Source organism: Diadema antillarum, unplaced genomic scaffold (assembly GCF_040938485.1).
Source record: "Diadema antillarum isolate AM-2024a unplaced genomic scaffold, OU_Dant_1.0 seq00000860_RagTag, whole genome shotgun sequence".
In the NCBI taxonomy this organism is placed as follows: Eukaryota; Metazoa; Echinodermata; class Echinoidea; order Diadematoida; family Diadematidae; genus Diadema; species Diadema antillarum.
In genome coordinates this window covers 177,770-196,093 of record NW_027271730.1, presented here as the reverse complement: position 1 = coordinate 196,093, position 18,324 = coordinate 177,770, and the positions used below count along the sequence as shown (strand labels likewise).

Below are 18,324 nucleotides of genomic sequence, written 5' to 3'. Positions count from 1 at the left end.
CATTTGCCGGAGCTGTGAGAGACACACATTTGATGATCTAGATCAATTTGCCGCAGTTTCTCTTTCTTTTTCCTCTCCTTTTTTTTCTCTTTGTTTTTCCACACGAACTGGTTTTCTAGGTGATCAAACGGTCATTTCTTGTACAGGTTTCAATAGATAATCGCGTGCAGACTGGTGAAGTTTTACTTCTGTCGTTACAATCAATTATGATATCAGATGCGCAGAAACAAACACTCCCACGTCTAGTTTAGAATAATGTGCGTACCGATCGGTTGTCAAACAATCTGATGAAAGTTTTCTTGGTGGACTTTCGTTTTTCTGTTTCGCTGTCTAGAAACGATGATGAAATTTCTTTTTTTTTCATCGAGGAGTGGTCGATAGACAAGGGGGGAGGGGAGGGTGGGCAAAACCAACTGTACAATGTAAGTCATGCTGCTCTGAGTTTGAATTGATGTCTTGCATCTAGAGTGTGCTGAATTTGGAAGAAATGGCTAGCAGTGCCCTCCGTGAGGTCCAGAATATCTGCTGAGTATGCGTGTTTTTACAAGTGAAAGCCAAATTCTTTGTACACAGTTCTTTGTTTCTTCAGAGGAATCCAGGGACCACAACCACAACTGTGTTTTGCATCTTTCCTGTAATGTATCTGGATACAACTCAAATTATCGTGCTACAATGTATTAGCATCGAGTGTCATCAGCACGATCATCTCTTTCTTCTTTTCTCCTTCTTGTCTACAGATTATACATCTGTATAATCTCCTCCTTTTCCTCCTCTTCTTCTCATATTTCATCTTTATCTTATTTTCTTGTGTTCTCGCTCTTTTCCTTCCACTTTTATTAGAATTTTTCCTTTCCCTCTTCATCTTTGGCAGCTTCCATTTTCTTTTTCATAGTCTCTTTTGTTCTTTGTGTAACTTTTCCATCTTCTTCTGCCTCCTCTTCCTCTTTATCTATTTTCTTCCCCTTTCTCATCATTATCTTCTGCATCTTTATCTTCTTTGTCCTCTTCCCTATCTTCTTCATCTTCATCATCATCATCATCATCATCATCACCATCATCATCTCTTTCGTCATTCTTGTCTTCTCTTTTTCTTGTTTCTCTGTCCTCTTCTTAACCCTCCTTCTTTTATTTTGTTCTCCTTCTTCGTGCCTTTACCTGAAAGCAGCATGTGTTTTCATGTTGTAGTTCTATCAAATAGAACACTTTGCATTTTACGGTGCTTGTTTCACCTGTAGTCTGTCCAGGCCCACGTGTGGAAATCAGTACCTGGGAATTCATGAGATAGACCCCGTTTACAGTGCAGGGCTGGGCCGAGCCGCGGCTGAGCCCAGCCTCAATTGCGGGGCCGAGCCCCGCAATTTTGTCCGTTCACACTGCCGGGCTGGCCGCGCTCTTAATTCAAACCTTTCAATACTTTGTCGTAGTGGCGCTCTGCTCGTAAACAAATGCAATTTGGTATAGTCTGGTTTTCAGACCCTTTACCAACTGGATTCCGTGGCGACAAAGTCGCCGTTCGGGCAAAGGCCTTTGACGAAGGAAAAATTCTTTGCAGGACAAAACCACCTTAAACTATACTAGTTTTCGACGTTGAGGGGGTTAATATCATGAATAGCGAAATAGTACGGGCAGAGGGTCTGGAAGCCAGACTAAAATTGGCCGCGCATTTGGCCCAGTTTGCGCTTACACCAAGAAGAGGCTGGGCTCGGCCGTGGCTGAGCCGTGGCCGAGACCACCTCCAGAGTGTGGCCAAATGCGCGGCCAATTTTGGCCCCGCATTTGGCCTTTTGCGTGTTTACACTGAAATGAAGGCGGGCTCGGCCGCGAACGGGCCGAGCCTCGCACTGTAAACGTGGTCTTAGTGTAGTTCCAAAGCTAGTATCCTAAAGGTCTTTACTTCTTCCCTGCTGATTTTGTCTAAAATTGTTTAGCAAAGTTTTCTTTTCGCAAAAAGTGTGTTGTATTGCAAAATGTCAAAACCCCGAGTCACTCTGCTGTTGGAGGTTTGAAAGCAGTTGATCCTTCATATTCTGTAACCTCATCCTTTTACATTTGTCACTGGAGCATAGTAGAGCTATGTCAACCCCAAAACATCACCCTTTAGAATAATCAGTTTTAAACAATCAGGCATGTCTCTGATGGCAACTCACTATAGCAGTAACCTGTCTATAAAGGCCATCTTCAATATATTCGTGTGCATGTGTGTTTCAGTGATCATTTTCCACAGGTTTGAGAGTACAGTGTAGGATCACTACTATGCGTAATCAGTGAAATATTACATTCATGGAAGTAATCGTAGGATACATGTAATTACTGAACAACTTTTAAGATTGAGGGACCCTGTTCTGGAGCATTTATGATTGATACTATAAAATGTACCATTTTAATACTGCCTGTATGATTCATGTAAATTGTAATTAGCCAAACATCTCTTTCTATCCCTCCCCTCCCTTCCCTTGCCCCCTCCCCCAACCTATGTGCTCTACACAGTCATGCTAAAGAGAGAAAGGAAGAGTAGTTTGGAGCATAATCTTCACATCATAGACAACTCTGTGTCATTCATTTGCCTGGGGCATTCATTCATTCTACAGCACATTAATTGTGGGATCAGAAAAAAAGCCCGTAATGATTTGTACGACGCAAAACCACTCACCGGATCACTGTGAATCAGAGAAGAAGTCACTCCTTTCACTCATGAAAGTCCAGAAAAGTGATGAAATACTAGATAATTTGCCAAGACAGCATAATAAGGAGCACATTTGAGCGCAATGTTGTGGCTTTATGAACAAAAAAACCATCGTTTAGGATCACTTCCTCCCTGAAAGCCCAACCGAAGGCGCTGCTGAAACAGTTGTTAAAGCCACGGTAGGATCCCCCAGCGAAAATCCTCAGCGCCTCCCAAATCTGGAATCACTAAGTCCCGTGCCACTATCGATAACCTTAGAATTGGAGGTGATGTTTTTATTGCTACCCTGAGATTAGGGCGCCTGTACCGGGAGTCCCGTGGAATCAGTTGTATTTGGGGGGACCACATCTTGCACAAATCTCTCCCTGTTCCTCCCAAAGACACAGGGCGTTAAAGGCAGGCTTTTTTATCTCTGCCGCGAAGGATGGCGGCTGGCTGGGGCATGTCTCCTCACGAAGTATCGAGGGTTCGGAATCAGAAAAAATCAAAATCTAAACAAATCACGCCCCAACGTCAACAAAACAAAAACCAACTTTTATAATGTCAACCGCAAAGCATTGGGGACTCCCACTAACTCCAGTCAGAAGTTTTGCAAAGTCAGAGTAAGTGACTACAGAGGAAAAAATCATTACAACTACAGACAGGCCTATACGTAAGTGAACTTTTGTGCTTCCCATGCCAGCTGCTTGGGTGCTGGTTTAAAGTCGGCATCGGTTTTGTGTACATCTGGAGCAACTGTCATGTATCTTTGCTTATGTGCACAGAGCATTTCATTCGAATTCTGGTTTTAGATGGGGTTTTCAGAATTTTTGCCTTGTTTCCTATAGATACCCAGTTGACCGTGCAATAATATCATTACGTGTACATCACTGTGATATCAATAGTCTTTTGCAAATAAATTCATGGAATGTATGTTTGCTGGAACAACAACAACAACAACAACATGAAGAAGCAATGACAATGAATTTATTAACAGACAGAACAAATGTCGCATGCATGAAGAAAACAGAGAAAATCAGAGGTGCTCTTCAATCGTTACAGTCAATTTTACTGAAATTAAAAAAAAAGGAAAACAAAGGGAAACTGACCAGAAATGAATTTAATTTATGATTTATTAGTGGAAAAGAGAACGAATTAAGAGCTCTTTTGTCACCGACAATGACACAAATATTGCAGATTGTACTGTAAGTCCCATGTGTCTGCAGCGTGCAATTTATAATGTCTGTAGACGTGTGTTGACCAAGCCATCATACTACAATGTATGACTGTATAATGGATGATGTCACACACACACACACACACACACACACACACACACACACACACACACACACACACACACACACACACACACACACACACATTGTACATTTTTTTATGTGAAATATTTGCATGGTATGCTACTACAGAATCTTATTTTGTTGGGTACAAATCTTGCGTCGCGAACTCCTCCCACAGTTTTTGATCAATTTTTATGAAATTAGGTACAGATGTTCATCTGAATATGTTAATGTGCAAGACACATATTTCCGCAGTGGCAAAAAGTGTGTTGCCATGGTAACGGCATGTTATTGGTAAAATATAGGGCAAAATGCTTCATGGCAAAACTGCTTCATCAGTGTTCTTCCAATTCTCATGGAATTCATATTGAATGTTTGTCTTAGGATATAGGTCAGTATGACACATTTCTTGACAGTGACAAAAAGTATGTTGCCATGGTAACAGCTCACATATTATGAGCCAAAATGATGGAAAATTTTGTGTTGCAAACTACTTCCTCAGTTTTTGCCCAATTTCCATGAAACTTGGTAGAGATGTGTGCCTTTGGTTGTAGATGTGCAAGACGCATTTTTCGACAGTACCCAAAAGTACGTTGCCATGGTAGCGGCATATTAATGGCAGAAGATCAAGGAAAGATCTTGTTTATTTTATATGATGCAGAAATCAAGATTTGACAGAATGTTTCATTTGCACATTGCATTTAACCCCACTGTAACTAGAGGGAAGATTATCCCAGTGATAATCTGCAACACCTTGAGAGAGTGACTGTGGCGGGGTTAATTGTGTACTCCCTCCACCCAGTTTGGGGTGCCCACAATGTGTGCTCATTCCTGAACCTGATCTCCACAGTCATCGATGTTTTTTGACGACAGGTTATGTTAGACCTTCGCTCAAACTCGGGATTTCCCCTGGGGCTTAACATTCTTCTTTCTTATCCCTCAATCCCCCTCCCCTTCTGTACCTTTAAAAAAAAAAGAGTAATTCTTGTTTTATTTTCCCCACAAATGGGTTTCGGGACCTTTAACGACAGTAGTGCAGGGTGTGTCCGCCATAACACGAGACATCCATTTTTTTAAAACATACTATATTGCAAATACCTCAGCATGCGTCAGTTTTGGAGGTTGAGGGGGGAAATTGGAATGGGCACGCGAACATGCAAACATTGTGCGGAGGATCACGATCGGGGAGACGGTACTAGATTACTGGCATTGGAATCGTGTGATGATGTGTGTGAAGAAAATCATTCGCACATTCATCATGTACCACAGGGTGGATGTTGGAACATGTTTCCCCAAGCACACCCACGCTGCCCACTTCCTCCTACTCCCCCCCCCCCCCATACATAGATACGCCCTCAATATTAAAACGTTCGATAGGATAAGTCACGCCACAACAGTTTATTGGTAACATGGGAACAGCCCTAGCTGATAGCATGATAAGAATTATTTGTGCTAGTGTTGCAATGATCAGCATGACAAAAGCCAGCATATTGCTGTTAATGATTAAAGTGAAGCACTACTTTTAACCCATTGAGGACGAGTCCCGAGTATATTCGGGCAAGTGTCTATGGGAAATGCGTGTTGTAGCAAAATCAGTCCGTCCTCATCGGGTTGAAGGCTATTAAATTACTGCTACTACTTCTGCTGCTTTTTGTATTCTATGTATTTCTGCTGATTACTACTACTGCTTCTTCTACTACTATTGTTACTGGTACAACTGCCACTATTATTGCTACTACAACTTGTATTATTTTGACCGCTACTGTTACTATTACTACTACTACTACTACTACTTCTACTACTACTACTACTACTACTACTACTACTACTACTACTACTACTACTGTCTACCACAGGTACTATCATAAGACTGCTTTCAATCCATGTCAATCATGTCATGAAGTATATACATTGTATGACAACTTGCTTGTAAGAACACTCACATTTTGTACTTTTTAATCAATACATATACTGTACTATGCATGTGACCATTTCTCATCATACCGCAATGTCTACTACCTTTGCTACTCTACATCTGTTTATATTGTTGCTGCTATCACTACTCCTGTTACTACTAAAGTACTGTCAAAACTCTACCGCCACTACATGAACTTCTTCCACTACTACTACTACTACAATGTAATACTAGATGTACTGCTACTATTGGTACATGTACTACTGTACAGTACTGCGCTAAGGTAACAGTGCACTTATGAAGGCCTCTGTGTCAGTTCGCGAAAACTACATCTCGCGAAAATGTCTGTGACCTCTTCATTGGCGAAAATATCTGTACACGAAAATAACAGCATATACAGTACATTATGTCTAACGATAGTAGTATGCACATGTATGTAATGTAACTTTCCATTAATCCATTCTACTATGAATCCTCCCCCCCCCCCCCCCAAAAAAAAAATGAAAAAAGAAAAAGAAAAAGAGGGAAAAACCTGATGTCTTGGGGGATGTAGTTTAGGTAGATAAATGGATAGAACATGTGCAATTAAACTTCTGGCTTTTAGATGTGATTTTGATAGAACTGTGTATTGAATTGAACAAAAGTGAAATGAGAGAATAGGAGACTGGGGCGAGCCGAGAGATGTGAGCTCATGCATCTTTGACAAATAGCTGGAGCTAATTCGAGGGGACAGTGAGGGAGGTTTGAGAAAAAGAAAAAAAATAGAAGAGAAAGAAAAATATCCAGAAAAATGAAGGGGAAAACCAAACATCAAGAGTCCGATTGCCTAATATGATCCAACTCCAATCGATAAGGTGATAGAGAGTCCAACAAATTGCAAACTACTGCTCCGCAGGAAGTCACATTGCATCATGGGAGTCGTCAATCATCCGTGTGTGCTCCATCATCCAGCCACCTGCATCCAGCCCAACCCCTCCCCCTCCCCTCTCCCTCCACCAAAAAGAAGTAAGATAAAAACAGAAAGAGAACAAGAAGGGAACGAAACATCGGAACAGGGAGAGAAAACGAAAAATGAGGACCGGCGTGAAGAGAGGGGAAAGCTCAGAGAGAGGACCGGAACATTCCTGGGGTCTTAGCTCGCACCTGTGGAGCGAGAGAGAACGATTGATCATCGGCGGGGAAACCGTCATATCCCAGCCCAAAAGTGACAGAGAGAAATTAGCTCAACACATTGGCGTTTATCGTTGGCATGTATGTTCGTGCCCCCCTGCAGAGCGCCCAGCCTGCATATTGCCGGTTAGTTTTGGAGCACGCATCCCGCTCCCCCTACCCCCTCGATACTGTTCCCTTCAGATCGTGCTCGCTGGTGAGGCGAGGGTTGCAAAAATTGCTCAGCGCGGCAATTTTTCAAATTTGTACACGTCAGGGATTTACATCTGTAGGAGTATGTCGCCCAGAAACGACGGGGACTCCTTCGGTTTTCGCGGCACTCCCATGAGCCTCTGGCTTCGTGACAGCTCCTCGGAACGGACAAGGGAGGAAGCCTTAATTCACAAATCCATCTTTCTGTACCCATCATTCCATGTGACAGTTGCCATGAAATCATAGGGAGCAATGTACTTACAGCTCTGCAGCACGAACAAGTCATGACTCGGGAGCAGCGATGCTATGTGGGGTGTCATTCTACTTTAATGGGGATGCAAGGCACAGGGACTTCCGCGGAATGGCTTTTTTCCAACTCCAGAGGGCGATTTTGAAGTATGAATGCATGATATTCATCAAAGCATACGTCAGAACACAACATCAGAAGAGCAGAGAACAATATTTGGTGCCTTCATTTCCTTGGTATATCCTGCATATTACAGTTGGACTTATTTTATATAGTCAGAAATTTGTCTGCAAGTCAGCTCTACCAGAAAAGTACAGTGCAGTACTATGCAATTGTTTAATGTGTGTGTATATCTCAATTCAAATGTGAGTGGGAAAAGGAAAAAGAGAGAGACCAGGGATGGGATGGGAGGTAATAAAGCACAGTAATATGGATTTATTCTATGCAATAGAACAATCTCACTCAATGTTTGTGTCTTTACAACTTCGTGATCCCGGAAAGCAGTAGATGATAGGTTCGATTCCCACTGGTTCCTTTTTTTTGACCTATTTGTTAAAATGTCTCTGCAGTTCCGATCTTACAAATTTCATTTGTACAGAGGGCAGACAAATTGAAGAAAACTCATACCTCATATCTTCACCCCTCTGACTTAATAATAATCCCTTGCTTTCAACTTCGTCATCATTGGATGAGCAAGTCTCAGTTTTTGACTGGTTGTTTCCAAAGTATGTTGCTGTGCACCTATTGGGCCGAATGCATAAACGCTAGCAATTGCTTGTGCTAGCCTTTTACTCGAATCCGTATGCATAAAAACAAGCAATTGCTTGCAAGCAGAAGCTTTTGCTAGCAAGCACAAGCTATTGCTTGCTGCCTGCAAGCAATTTCTTAGAGACCAAGCATTTGCTGAAAAACGTATGCATGAAACATACCATTTGCTAGTTCTTGCTAGCAATTGCTTACGATTTTCCAAGCTCTGTAAAATGAGCTTGAGCTTTTGCTTAACCGAAACGTTCCCTTTTAAGTATCATTTTCATATTTATGAAAGAAAGAGCACACTTGTGAAGGAGTGGTATAAATCTACAAGAAATTACTCATAAGTAGTGTAAGAAACTTATTCATTTCAACAACGGGAATGTCCAGTGTTTAGCACGCAAAATGTGATGAAAAACAGGTAGGATGTCTGACTTCGGTGGAGAGCGAGGAGACCTCTCTCCACGTGCGATCTGGCAGATCCGGGCTGCTGTAAGCTGCAGTGATGGGAATCAACCAGTAATACGTGTGTGTGTATAGATGTGAGTGTATGTGTCTGTGTGTGCATTTCATAGCTCTTCTGCTATGTCAGGAAATGTTTCCACACATACATGCCCTTTCAAATACATGCTGCCACACTCGCCTTTGTTCTTGTGTTCGCACAGGCGTGACATCCCTTTTGTTGAAAACGCAAGCAATTGCTTGTGCGGGACAAGCAAAAGGTATTGGCATAAGCAAAAGATTATGCATATGGATTTAAGAAATTGCTTGAGCTAGACCTTTTGCTAGACGAGCTTGTGCTTTTGCTTGAAGCAATTGCTTACCAGCAATTGCTTGTTTTATGCATTCGGCCCATTGAGTGGAAAAGTTTGTGACATATTTTATTTTACAGAGTGAGAAATTAATACAGTAGAGTGTGGAAGGGTTGATGGTTAGCTCTGCCTATTTGGAAAAACTGAAGGAATCATTCTTTTTATTCTATCAACTTTTCTGTGAAATGGCAAAGCTTCAGCATAGCCCAAAAAGTGTTCTTATACCTTTCTGGATATTAGTTGTGACCCTGCACCACAAAACAAACAAAAAGTCGCCAGACATGAATTTTTAGTTAAGACCATATTCTGAAAGAGCAGACTTTAAGCTTTAAAATGATGTATAACTCAAATCAAATTGACTCTCCTAACCTATCAAATTATTGGAAAGAAAGCACAAACTCAGGAAAAGTGTGAACTGAGAAAAGAGGCTCTGAAGTACAGTGTCTATTCAAGTGCTTAATCTTTACCAAACCGTGCTGGCTGTGCGATGAATGGGACAAAAAACAGGAAGTAAACCACCAGAGTAACAACAATGAAGGGGTTATCAGATTAAACTGAAATTAAGCATGCCTTATTAACACATTCTGTCCATAATTAATCCCAACTTTCAAAGCAGTAGCACTATCTTTTCAAAAGTTATTAGAGTTGAAAGTGAAGAGTGTGTACAAGGTTTTTCAGAAATGAAAAAGGGACTCTAAAGACACGCCTAATCACACCGTATTCTACCAAAAATGTTCGTGATAAACTGCTAAAAAACACACTTTCCCGCCCATTTTATGATACCAAATTTTAGCATAATGTAAAAGAGGACTTGCTCTTTCAGAAAATATGAAAAAGTCAAGATCGGCTGGGTTGACCCATTTCACTTATTTTCAGTCCTCACGCAAAATTAGTGTGTGCGACTTTATGTTCGTTTTGTGGTGCACGGTCACATAAACATGTATGGATATATATGTATATATTCTGTAGGTTTGTGCCATAGCACTGAGCTCAAACACAGTCCAAACATTGAAGACCTGCTAGCAGTAGGATTCATGAGTGGTCAGATTCATCCACTACCCTCTGGGGTACATTAACCCTCTGTCTGCCACATCTAATTCCTGTCCGTATTGTAAAAGGTTTGTGTGTGACATTTGTGCACATTTGATTCGTTGGCACAGAAGGGGTTAAAGAAACAAACAAACAAACAGGAATACATGTACCACCTGTCTGTGAAGTTTCAAAGCGTGTGCTCATCTTTAAAGGTGCATGGTCCCGGTGTTTTAGTCAAATGCGTACACGGGCGCACGGCGCAAGTTTCCTATAGAGACCAACGCTATCAACTCCTCTTAAGCACTTACGCTTTGGCCCACTTTCCCGAGTCCGAAGAAGTCCAATTCACTGTAGTCAGTGGTCCGATCACAGTTCGGCTCATGATTCGGCTGAGGGGGAGGACAGCTTTAGCAAACCTCTTTTGTGATGTCATCATAACAAGCACATAGGCGCGCACCCTGGCATTACTACAGACTGCGTGATGCGCAGAGAAGACAACGAAGGCAACGTTACTTAGCATCACCTACGCACTTTACTCTTGATGACAGCTCAACTTCGGTAATCTTTGTATCAATGCTGACAGTGATCGGCAGTATCATCAACAGCGCCCTCTACACTATAGGGACTATCCACCTTTAATCCGTTGAAGACGAGTCGTGAGTATACTCGGGCAGGTGCCTATGGGAAATACGTGTTGTAGCAAAATCAGTCCATCCTCCATGGGTTAACGGTCAACTCAAGTCAAGATCCTTTGACTGTGTGTGTACTAATACAGAGATCAGTGATAAAGCTATTTGCAGATCGATACGGGGATTCTCGAAAATATCTGATCCTGGCCAGCCTTCCCACTCTGTATGGTATCCCCACTCTACCGGGTCTTACGGGACTCTTTGAAATTGTGGAGGCTCAAATTCAAGACTTGTCTTCCCTTGCAGACAGAGCAGTATGATGATACTCAAATGCATAAAAAAAAGTAGAAAACCCAACACTGATGCATGTATAGAAAACATGAATTTAGGCCACCATTGCGCAGACACCCTTGTGCTAGGGGACCTGGTATACTGGAGGAAGAATGGGTTAAATGAAAAGTATTGCCATGTGTACAGTATGAACAAATACAAATGTATTTCTCTGATATAGAAATATTCTAAGAATTGTGGAATTCAGGTGTTTTTTTTTCTGTGGTTAATGATCTCATACTGTACATGAAAGATAAAGAAAGAAGTCCTGTGACTAAATGTGTTGGATTTGTGACACTCTGCTGTATCATTCCTTTCTGGCATGGCTATGAAGTGTGCACAGGATCAGAACTTCCAAGTCCACAGAGGGAATGAGCTATTAGCTGGTGTCACCTGCCCATGACAGTTAACTTCCTCCTTCAGTTTCCGAATACTTGATTGAAGTACGATGAAGAAGTGAAACACAGAGCAATGGATCAGGATCACCATTAAAACTATGAAATTTTGGCGCACAGAATTTATCACTTTCAGTGAGAAATGAAAACAGGTGTAAACGGCCACAAGTCGGTTGTTGGAGCATCGGTCTTTGGACAGATTCCTTGATCTAGAGTGGTTTGATCGCTTTATAATAACATGGCACCCCCACCCTCAATCTCTGATCACCCTCGTTTTGATGCACTTGATTTTGAAGTCTGCTAATTAGCGCATCACATGTTTTCCATCCTCTTCAAATATGGGAGAGATGTTGTCGGTGCCCCGACTCTTGCCGCGTAATTTGCTCAAGGTTAGGTTCAGTCGTGCGTGCATGCTTTGCGAGAGAAGGAGAGGAAGGGGGCGAAGCGGTGCACATACAGGCAGGGGTGAGAACTGGCTTGGCTGCACGAGGGCAGGGGGAGGGGGGGATAGGACCAAGTCGGGGGACAAGCCCAGCGATCTTCTCTGGCCGCCCATTTGCGGGCTAAGTAGTTTCGACAGCCTACAAACGAGGCCAAAGTGCTTGTATCCCCCAGACTTCAATTTGTGGGCTGTGAAGATGGGCCCGGGAGCTGTTCGCCGGAGAAACGACAGGCGTGTTCGCACTGGGCTCCCGCGAGCGCTTTATATGAAAGCACTGCGCCATCGGTACGATCACGTCTGGTATGTTTCTGTTGTATAGCACAGGCTGTATCTTCATGGCGCTAATCATAACTTTGGGTAATTATGATATTTCCTTGTTATATCATATGTAGCAAAAGAATCATGTGAACTTTAAGTCTTGAAAGATGTTCTCCATTTCAAAGATGGACCACGGGTGAGTTTATTTTCAGACAGCCTGTATTTTTGGTAGACTACTGAAGACAAAAGTGAGGTCTTAGCAACTGAAAATGTCTCTAAAATCACTAAATGTGGTGACCAGCACCCTCAAAATTGTCATACTGATGTTTTCGTTTTGCGCATGTTAAATTTCTATAAGTTTTTTCTTTACAATCTTGGATGGAGGAAAAAGCATTTTGTCTTGTCGTGGAGGCGGAGTGAAATGCTATCATCCATTGAGTTCAAATTATGTGGTACAGAGTACATGTACATTTTGTTGTAAGATTAATGTGTCATGCACCAAAAAAAAAAAAAAAAGAAGAAAAAGAATAAAGATAAGCATGGCATTATAGACAGCACAGCCACTTGACTGAGATGTCCCATTGTAGATCACATGACCCACGATGAGAGTCCGGCAAGACTTTATCCGTTATGCCTCATGTACTGTGCCTTGATTTTAGATTGTGGTTTTTTTTTCTGTTCTGTGATTTCATTTGTCATTACTACAGTACCTGAGTAAACTTTGACAGATCAGCCAAATGTTTATACAGTATAGATCTCTTCTGCAGCAGTTTGAATATGCACTTCTATGAATTGTCTTGGTTGTGCTCACTCACATGCGTAGATGGAATCTGTACTTTACTTTGATAAAGGCAAAGTATCAAAGATGAAACAGGCTGTCTCATTTGCTGTAAACGTCCATATTTTCGTGCAATTAATTTTTCTTGCTGAGCAGATCAAAAACATATTCTCGGGTTTTAGAATTCACGCTAGCCGAAAGTAGCACGAAATGTGTGAAAATTAATGTACCGCGAAAATTTCACATTTACAGTAGATCAAGTTGTGAGCATCTTACGCCGTGGCGGAGAGAGAGAGGGCAGTGTGAACGCTCAGTTGTTTTTCCCATGGTTCCACGCCAAGTCTGTGACAAGTGTCAAAGGATTTGTCATACTTACGAGAGAGTTCCTCTCGACTCCACCCAGTGGACGTTGCGCCCGCTTCTCTTCCCATTTCGCTCTCTCACCCTCTCGATTCCCCCTACCCCCCTCTCCGTCTTTCTCCTCCTGCATTTTTCTCTCATTTTGTGCGGAGTGTTCGTCGCCGGAACAGAGCGGAAAATGGAGAGTGACAGAACTGGTGGGCCGAGATGACATTCGTTTTACACGTGTAAAGTTTGCTTTGAGGATTATTGGAACAGGAAGTGGCATATTTGCTCGCCGAAATTGCATACCCTTCAGCTGTCTCTTTCCTTTAGCCCCCCTCCCCCTCCCCCTCCTTCATCCTATCCTCGATCCTGTCCATTACAAGCCAAACGGCCAGGATGTAGCTGTTGATGATGATTTGAGATGGTGTGCTTGTGGGTGGTGGGGGGGGGGGGGGAATGAAAGGCATACGCACCTCTGCCCAGTGTCCTGCTACGCTCATGTCCAAGCACTTTTTTTTCTTAACAGCCAAAGTTAAAAGATGCCTTTTGGATCATCTGAAGTACTTGGGGGAAGAGGGACGGGTAGCCCTTTTGGACCTCAAGAAGGTACCAATCCAAACACAGTGATTTTATTCGTGATTAGGAAACTTTGGTCATTCCCTGAGTAGTGGGCAGCCTGTCCCTCCGGTGAGCTGACTTTATGGCCTAAAGGCAGGGAGTGATTAGTTATGTTCACATGCAGTTGCCAAACTTGAAGTTTAGGTGGAAAATTTAACTGTTGATGATAAATTCCGCTTGTGAATTCACGAGGCAGGTTCATACGCGCGCCTGAACTTTAAGATACAACTTACGAGCGAATCCTCCTTGATGATCGTGCCAGAAGTGCAGAGTCTTCGCTATGACCTTATGCCCATACAAAATAGCGCAGCTAGAGGTTGACCCGGTAACGCTAACTCAGAAGCTTGTTGATTATTGCGTCCACACGGAGCGAAACTACATGTACAAAGGACCCCCGTGACTCATAGAGCATAAACCCTGAGATGTCTTGTGGTTCTACTCATTAACTAAACTTGAAGATTGCTAACTTAAGAGTTCGTCCACACGGCACTAAACTACAAGCTAATAATTGCAAGTTAAGTTTAAGACCTAAACTGAAAGTATAGGAACAGCATGTGAACGTAACTATTCTTTCAATGCTAGGGTGGGGGATGGGAGGGGGGGGAGGAGGGATACTGGGAAAGGGGTATTGGGTGGGGAGGGAGACAGACATACAGATATGACAGACAGGGATTGAGAAGTACAGTTATAAAAAGTTTGTTGTGAGTTCTAAATTACCACGAGCACTGCAGTTTGGGCAGGAAGGTATTGTACTCTGTACCATGTTTAATTCTCCATACTCTACATCATTTGAGGGATCGCATATAAATGTACACAATCTGTCGCTGGCGATTGGGTCCATATGTTGGGCGTATGCTGTGTGCAGACTAATGAATGAGGTGATGTTATCACCTGCGTGCAACACAGAGAATCAAATTTTCACGGTTCATTCTTACACTTCTGGTAATGCGAATTTTCTGTGCAGCAGGCATGGCCAAAGTGCATAAATATGCGGTAATCATATCTAATTTCCTCCTTTTTATCATGACTAGAATATTCTCGCTTCACAATAGAAATGCATTATCAGAGCGTACAGTTGAAATTTCTTTTCCCGACATGTAGGCTCAGTTACTCAAAAAACCTACAAAATTGCAACTGATTATTCAAATTGCCCTACATCAATGTAAAATGTGTACATTTTACGTTGATGTAGGGCAATTTGTGCAACAAAAACAACTCGATGGAAGAAATTCAGGAATTTTGATAAAATCTGCAAAGCTATTGCAGTTTTTGAATAGATACCACTCTGTGTTATTCCTGCATGATCAAATAGAGCTTGTGCTGTCCACAGGCACAACTTTGTCGACTCAAGAAATTCAAATAGCACCCCTGCTGTTTGAGTTTTTTTGAATGCAGTGGTAAGAATTTTGAGAGAGGACTTGAGTTTGAGTGAGGACAGTTTTTGAATACATGTATGTACATTGTACTGTATGTGTATTGGTATTTATATGTCTGTCTGTCTGTCTCTTTCTGTCAATCTATCTCCCTATCTTATCCTCTATATTTTTAAGAAGTAGACTTTATAATGTATGTGTGTATGTATGAGAAACGCATTTTCTAGTTGGGGAAGAACAATCTCCATAAGGGTTCACAAAATGACATTCTCCATTGTCCTAGTCCCCAAGTCATAATTCATGGCATATACGATATATTTGTTTCTGACACTCTTCAATTGTATTAAGGATTATGATACTTTGTGACATGACAGTTTGGCAGAGAACGATGTAAATCAATGGTAATAAGAGATGACTCTGTGAGCATGGATGCTGCATTCCAAATATATCTCCACCCTTTCTCCTGTGTGTTTTAATTTTTTCATTTTTCGAGGGGGTAAATTGAAACCGCAACACACAACAGCTGGGGCCGTCCAACCCGAGTGCCCAGATTGAGAGGTGCCAGAGTGCAAAGTGAAGGATTAGGGGAAAGTTTTCATGCCCAAAGTGCCTAAAATATTTATAACAGCACGATAGAACTGCAGAGAATGAAATGGTCGATCATTTGTTCCGTGTGTGGATTTCACATTCTTGAGATGTCCCACAGAATTAGAGAGCAAATATCGATTGTGATGGAACAGGTTTGTTGGTATTAATGTGGCTCGAAGATATGCATGATATGCTTCGAAGGTAGATTAAAGCAGGAAACCTCATGTGATATTTCTATGGTTTATGGCAGCACACATCTAGTTTGCCAGATGATAGGGCTGTTTATCCCATAGTGTTACATTGTATGAGTTATGATCTTTCCATTTCATTGAAAATCTATGCACCTTTCACCTACAAATTCAATTCATTAAGAATAGTAATTCTGTTGAAGTATTTAAGAATAATCTCAAGAAGTATTTGTCGTATTTGGCTTAAAGTGAGTATCATTATTTCATATAAGTATCTCCTGTACTGTTTCACTGTGTTGTTTTCTTTCTCTTATGTACCTGGTTGTAATGTACAGTGTGGATGAATGTCCCCTGAAAATTACGGTTCTATTGCAGTTCACAAGCAGTTAACCCATTGAGGACAAGTCCCGAGTACATGTACAATACTCGCGCAAGTGTCTGTGGGAAATGCGTGTTGTAGCAAAATCTGCCCATCCTCAACGGGTTAATACTGTAGAAGAAAGTGTTTATCAAAATTAGGGATTCCTGCAAACATGCAGGCAGCTTTTCATCTTTAATAAACAAAAATAAACCAATTTGTAAATCTTTGGTGTGTCTTTCGTACTGACTGTGCACTATTGTATGAGAGTGGCACTGTGTACCTATGACTGTATAAAACTCATTGATGATGACAGTGCCCACAAACTATGGTGTACTGAGAATTTATTTCCTGGAGTATGAAGAATCGTTGGGTTACTTGCCAAAATTTTAGCACTTTTGGGTGACTTACTTAGTGCATCTCATTTGTGCAACCAACTTCCTTCGCCTTACCCTTGCTCCCAAAAAGAAAGAGAAATGCAGGCAGTTGATAAGGCTTTAATAGTCAGTCCGATTCAGTTCAATTCATTTCTTTTTATTGCTTCTCATATTCCAAAAAGGAAAAAAGTATTAGTAGCAATTTGTTAAGCATACAGTGATAGTAAAACATTTAAAGGAAGGGCCTACCATAGTATGTAAATTGTGATAATACAATTTGGATGAATCAGTGTCATGCAGTAGTATACAATTTCTAGCAAGTGAAAGCCAGACAAACAGGGTGAAACCTATGTGAAAGAACCAATTTTTTATCTGTCTGAGTTGAAATTACTATTAATTTTCCTTCTCTAATAAAGTTTTGCTTGTGTGAATTTGAATCTCACAGGGGGAGAAGTACCTCGTGCTGAAGAATGAATACTTGTACAAAGAATGGATCGAACCCAAACATGTCATCATCCGCTCGGCCCAGTCCCAGGCGCCCAAGGCCTCCTGGCCACCTCCGGCCGAGCAGCCGAAGGAGAAGGAGCCCGACCCCGTGCCGCCGGCCCGCCGAAAGAAGAAGAGCCACCACGACCAGAACGGGTCGTCGGAAGCAGGCAAGGGCAGCAGCGGCGGGGCGCGGACCAAGGGCGGGGGCAGCCCTCGTCCCACCATCTCTGCCCCCATCTACACGGGTCCTGTAGAACAGAAGTCGGTCGTCAGTGTGAGTATTGTTTGTCTGTTCTTCTGATGTCTCCAAGAAACTGGGACGCGCTTGCATTCTATTTCCTTTGATAGAACATTTGAGTGGTCGGCGGATATCAAAGTAAAGGGCGGCTCCCTGTGTGACACATTAAACCTACATTCCTTCATTTTCCCCCTCTTCCCTTGATCTCGTGAGATATCACTTTCGATCATTAGTGTTTGATAAAAGCGACTGACTCTCATTGTATAAACACACTGATAATACCGACAGCAGGACACAAACAGGGAAAAAAAAATCATACGGAAAGCATGATCTGACATTACTGTGTAACAATCACTACAACTCTTCCATGATACTGGTAAACATTGTCGTCAGTTCTCATTTTGCTAACAACAAAACAAGCAATGTACAAATTGCTATGGAAAGTATTGTATCAATTCCACCCCTTATGAAATTTAGGTGCAGTGATGCTGTCATTAACTCATGATTTATAAAAAAAAAGTATAAACACATCATGAAAATTATGCTTTTAGTCGATAATGTTCAACTTAAATTTTTCTTCTTCTTTCATGTCAAAAAGAAACTTGAGTATAGATTTTGGATGTGGGTAAATGGAGACTTTAAAGACAAGGACATAATCTACGCTACTAATTTGCATATGTGGTTGCTACTTATATGACTGTTTCATGATAACTTGTCAAACTTTGCAGTATCTGAACTCTCCCTTTTCGGTTCAGTTATGATAAAACTTCAACCAGTCTGATTGTCAGATTTTTTTTTTCAACTCCCTACCACGATAGAAGCCATTTGATCGTGGTG

The 18,324-nt window shown here is 41.8% G+C and overlaps 1 protein-coding gene across 3 annotated transcripts in view; it reads left to right on the top strand.

Moving 5' to 3' along the window:
- Positions 1 to 18,324, top strand: part of LOC139740541 (uncharacterized) — a 96,655-nt gene that overhangs the window by 22,894 nt on the left and 55,437 nt on the right. For all 3 annotated transcript variants that reach the window (XM_071651131.1, XM_071651130.1, XM_071651129.1), the window contains exon 3: positions 17,206 to 17,523. In XM_071651131.1, the coding sequence (XP_071507232.1) occupies positions 17,206 to 17,523 (318 nt within the window). The remainder of the gene's footprint in view (positions 1 to 17,205; positions 17,524 to 18,324) is intronic.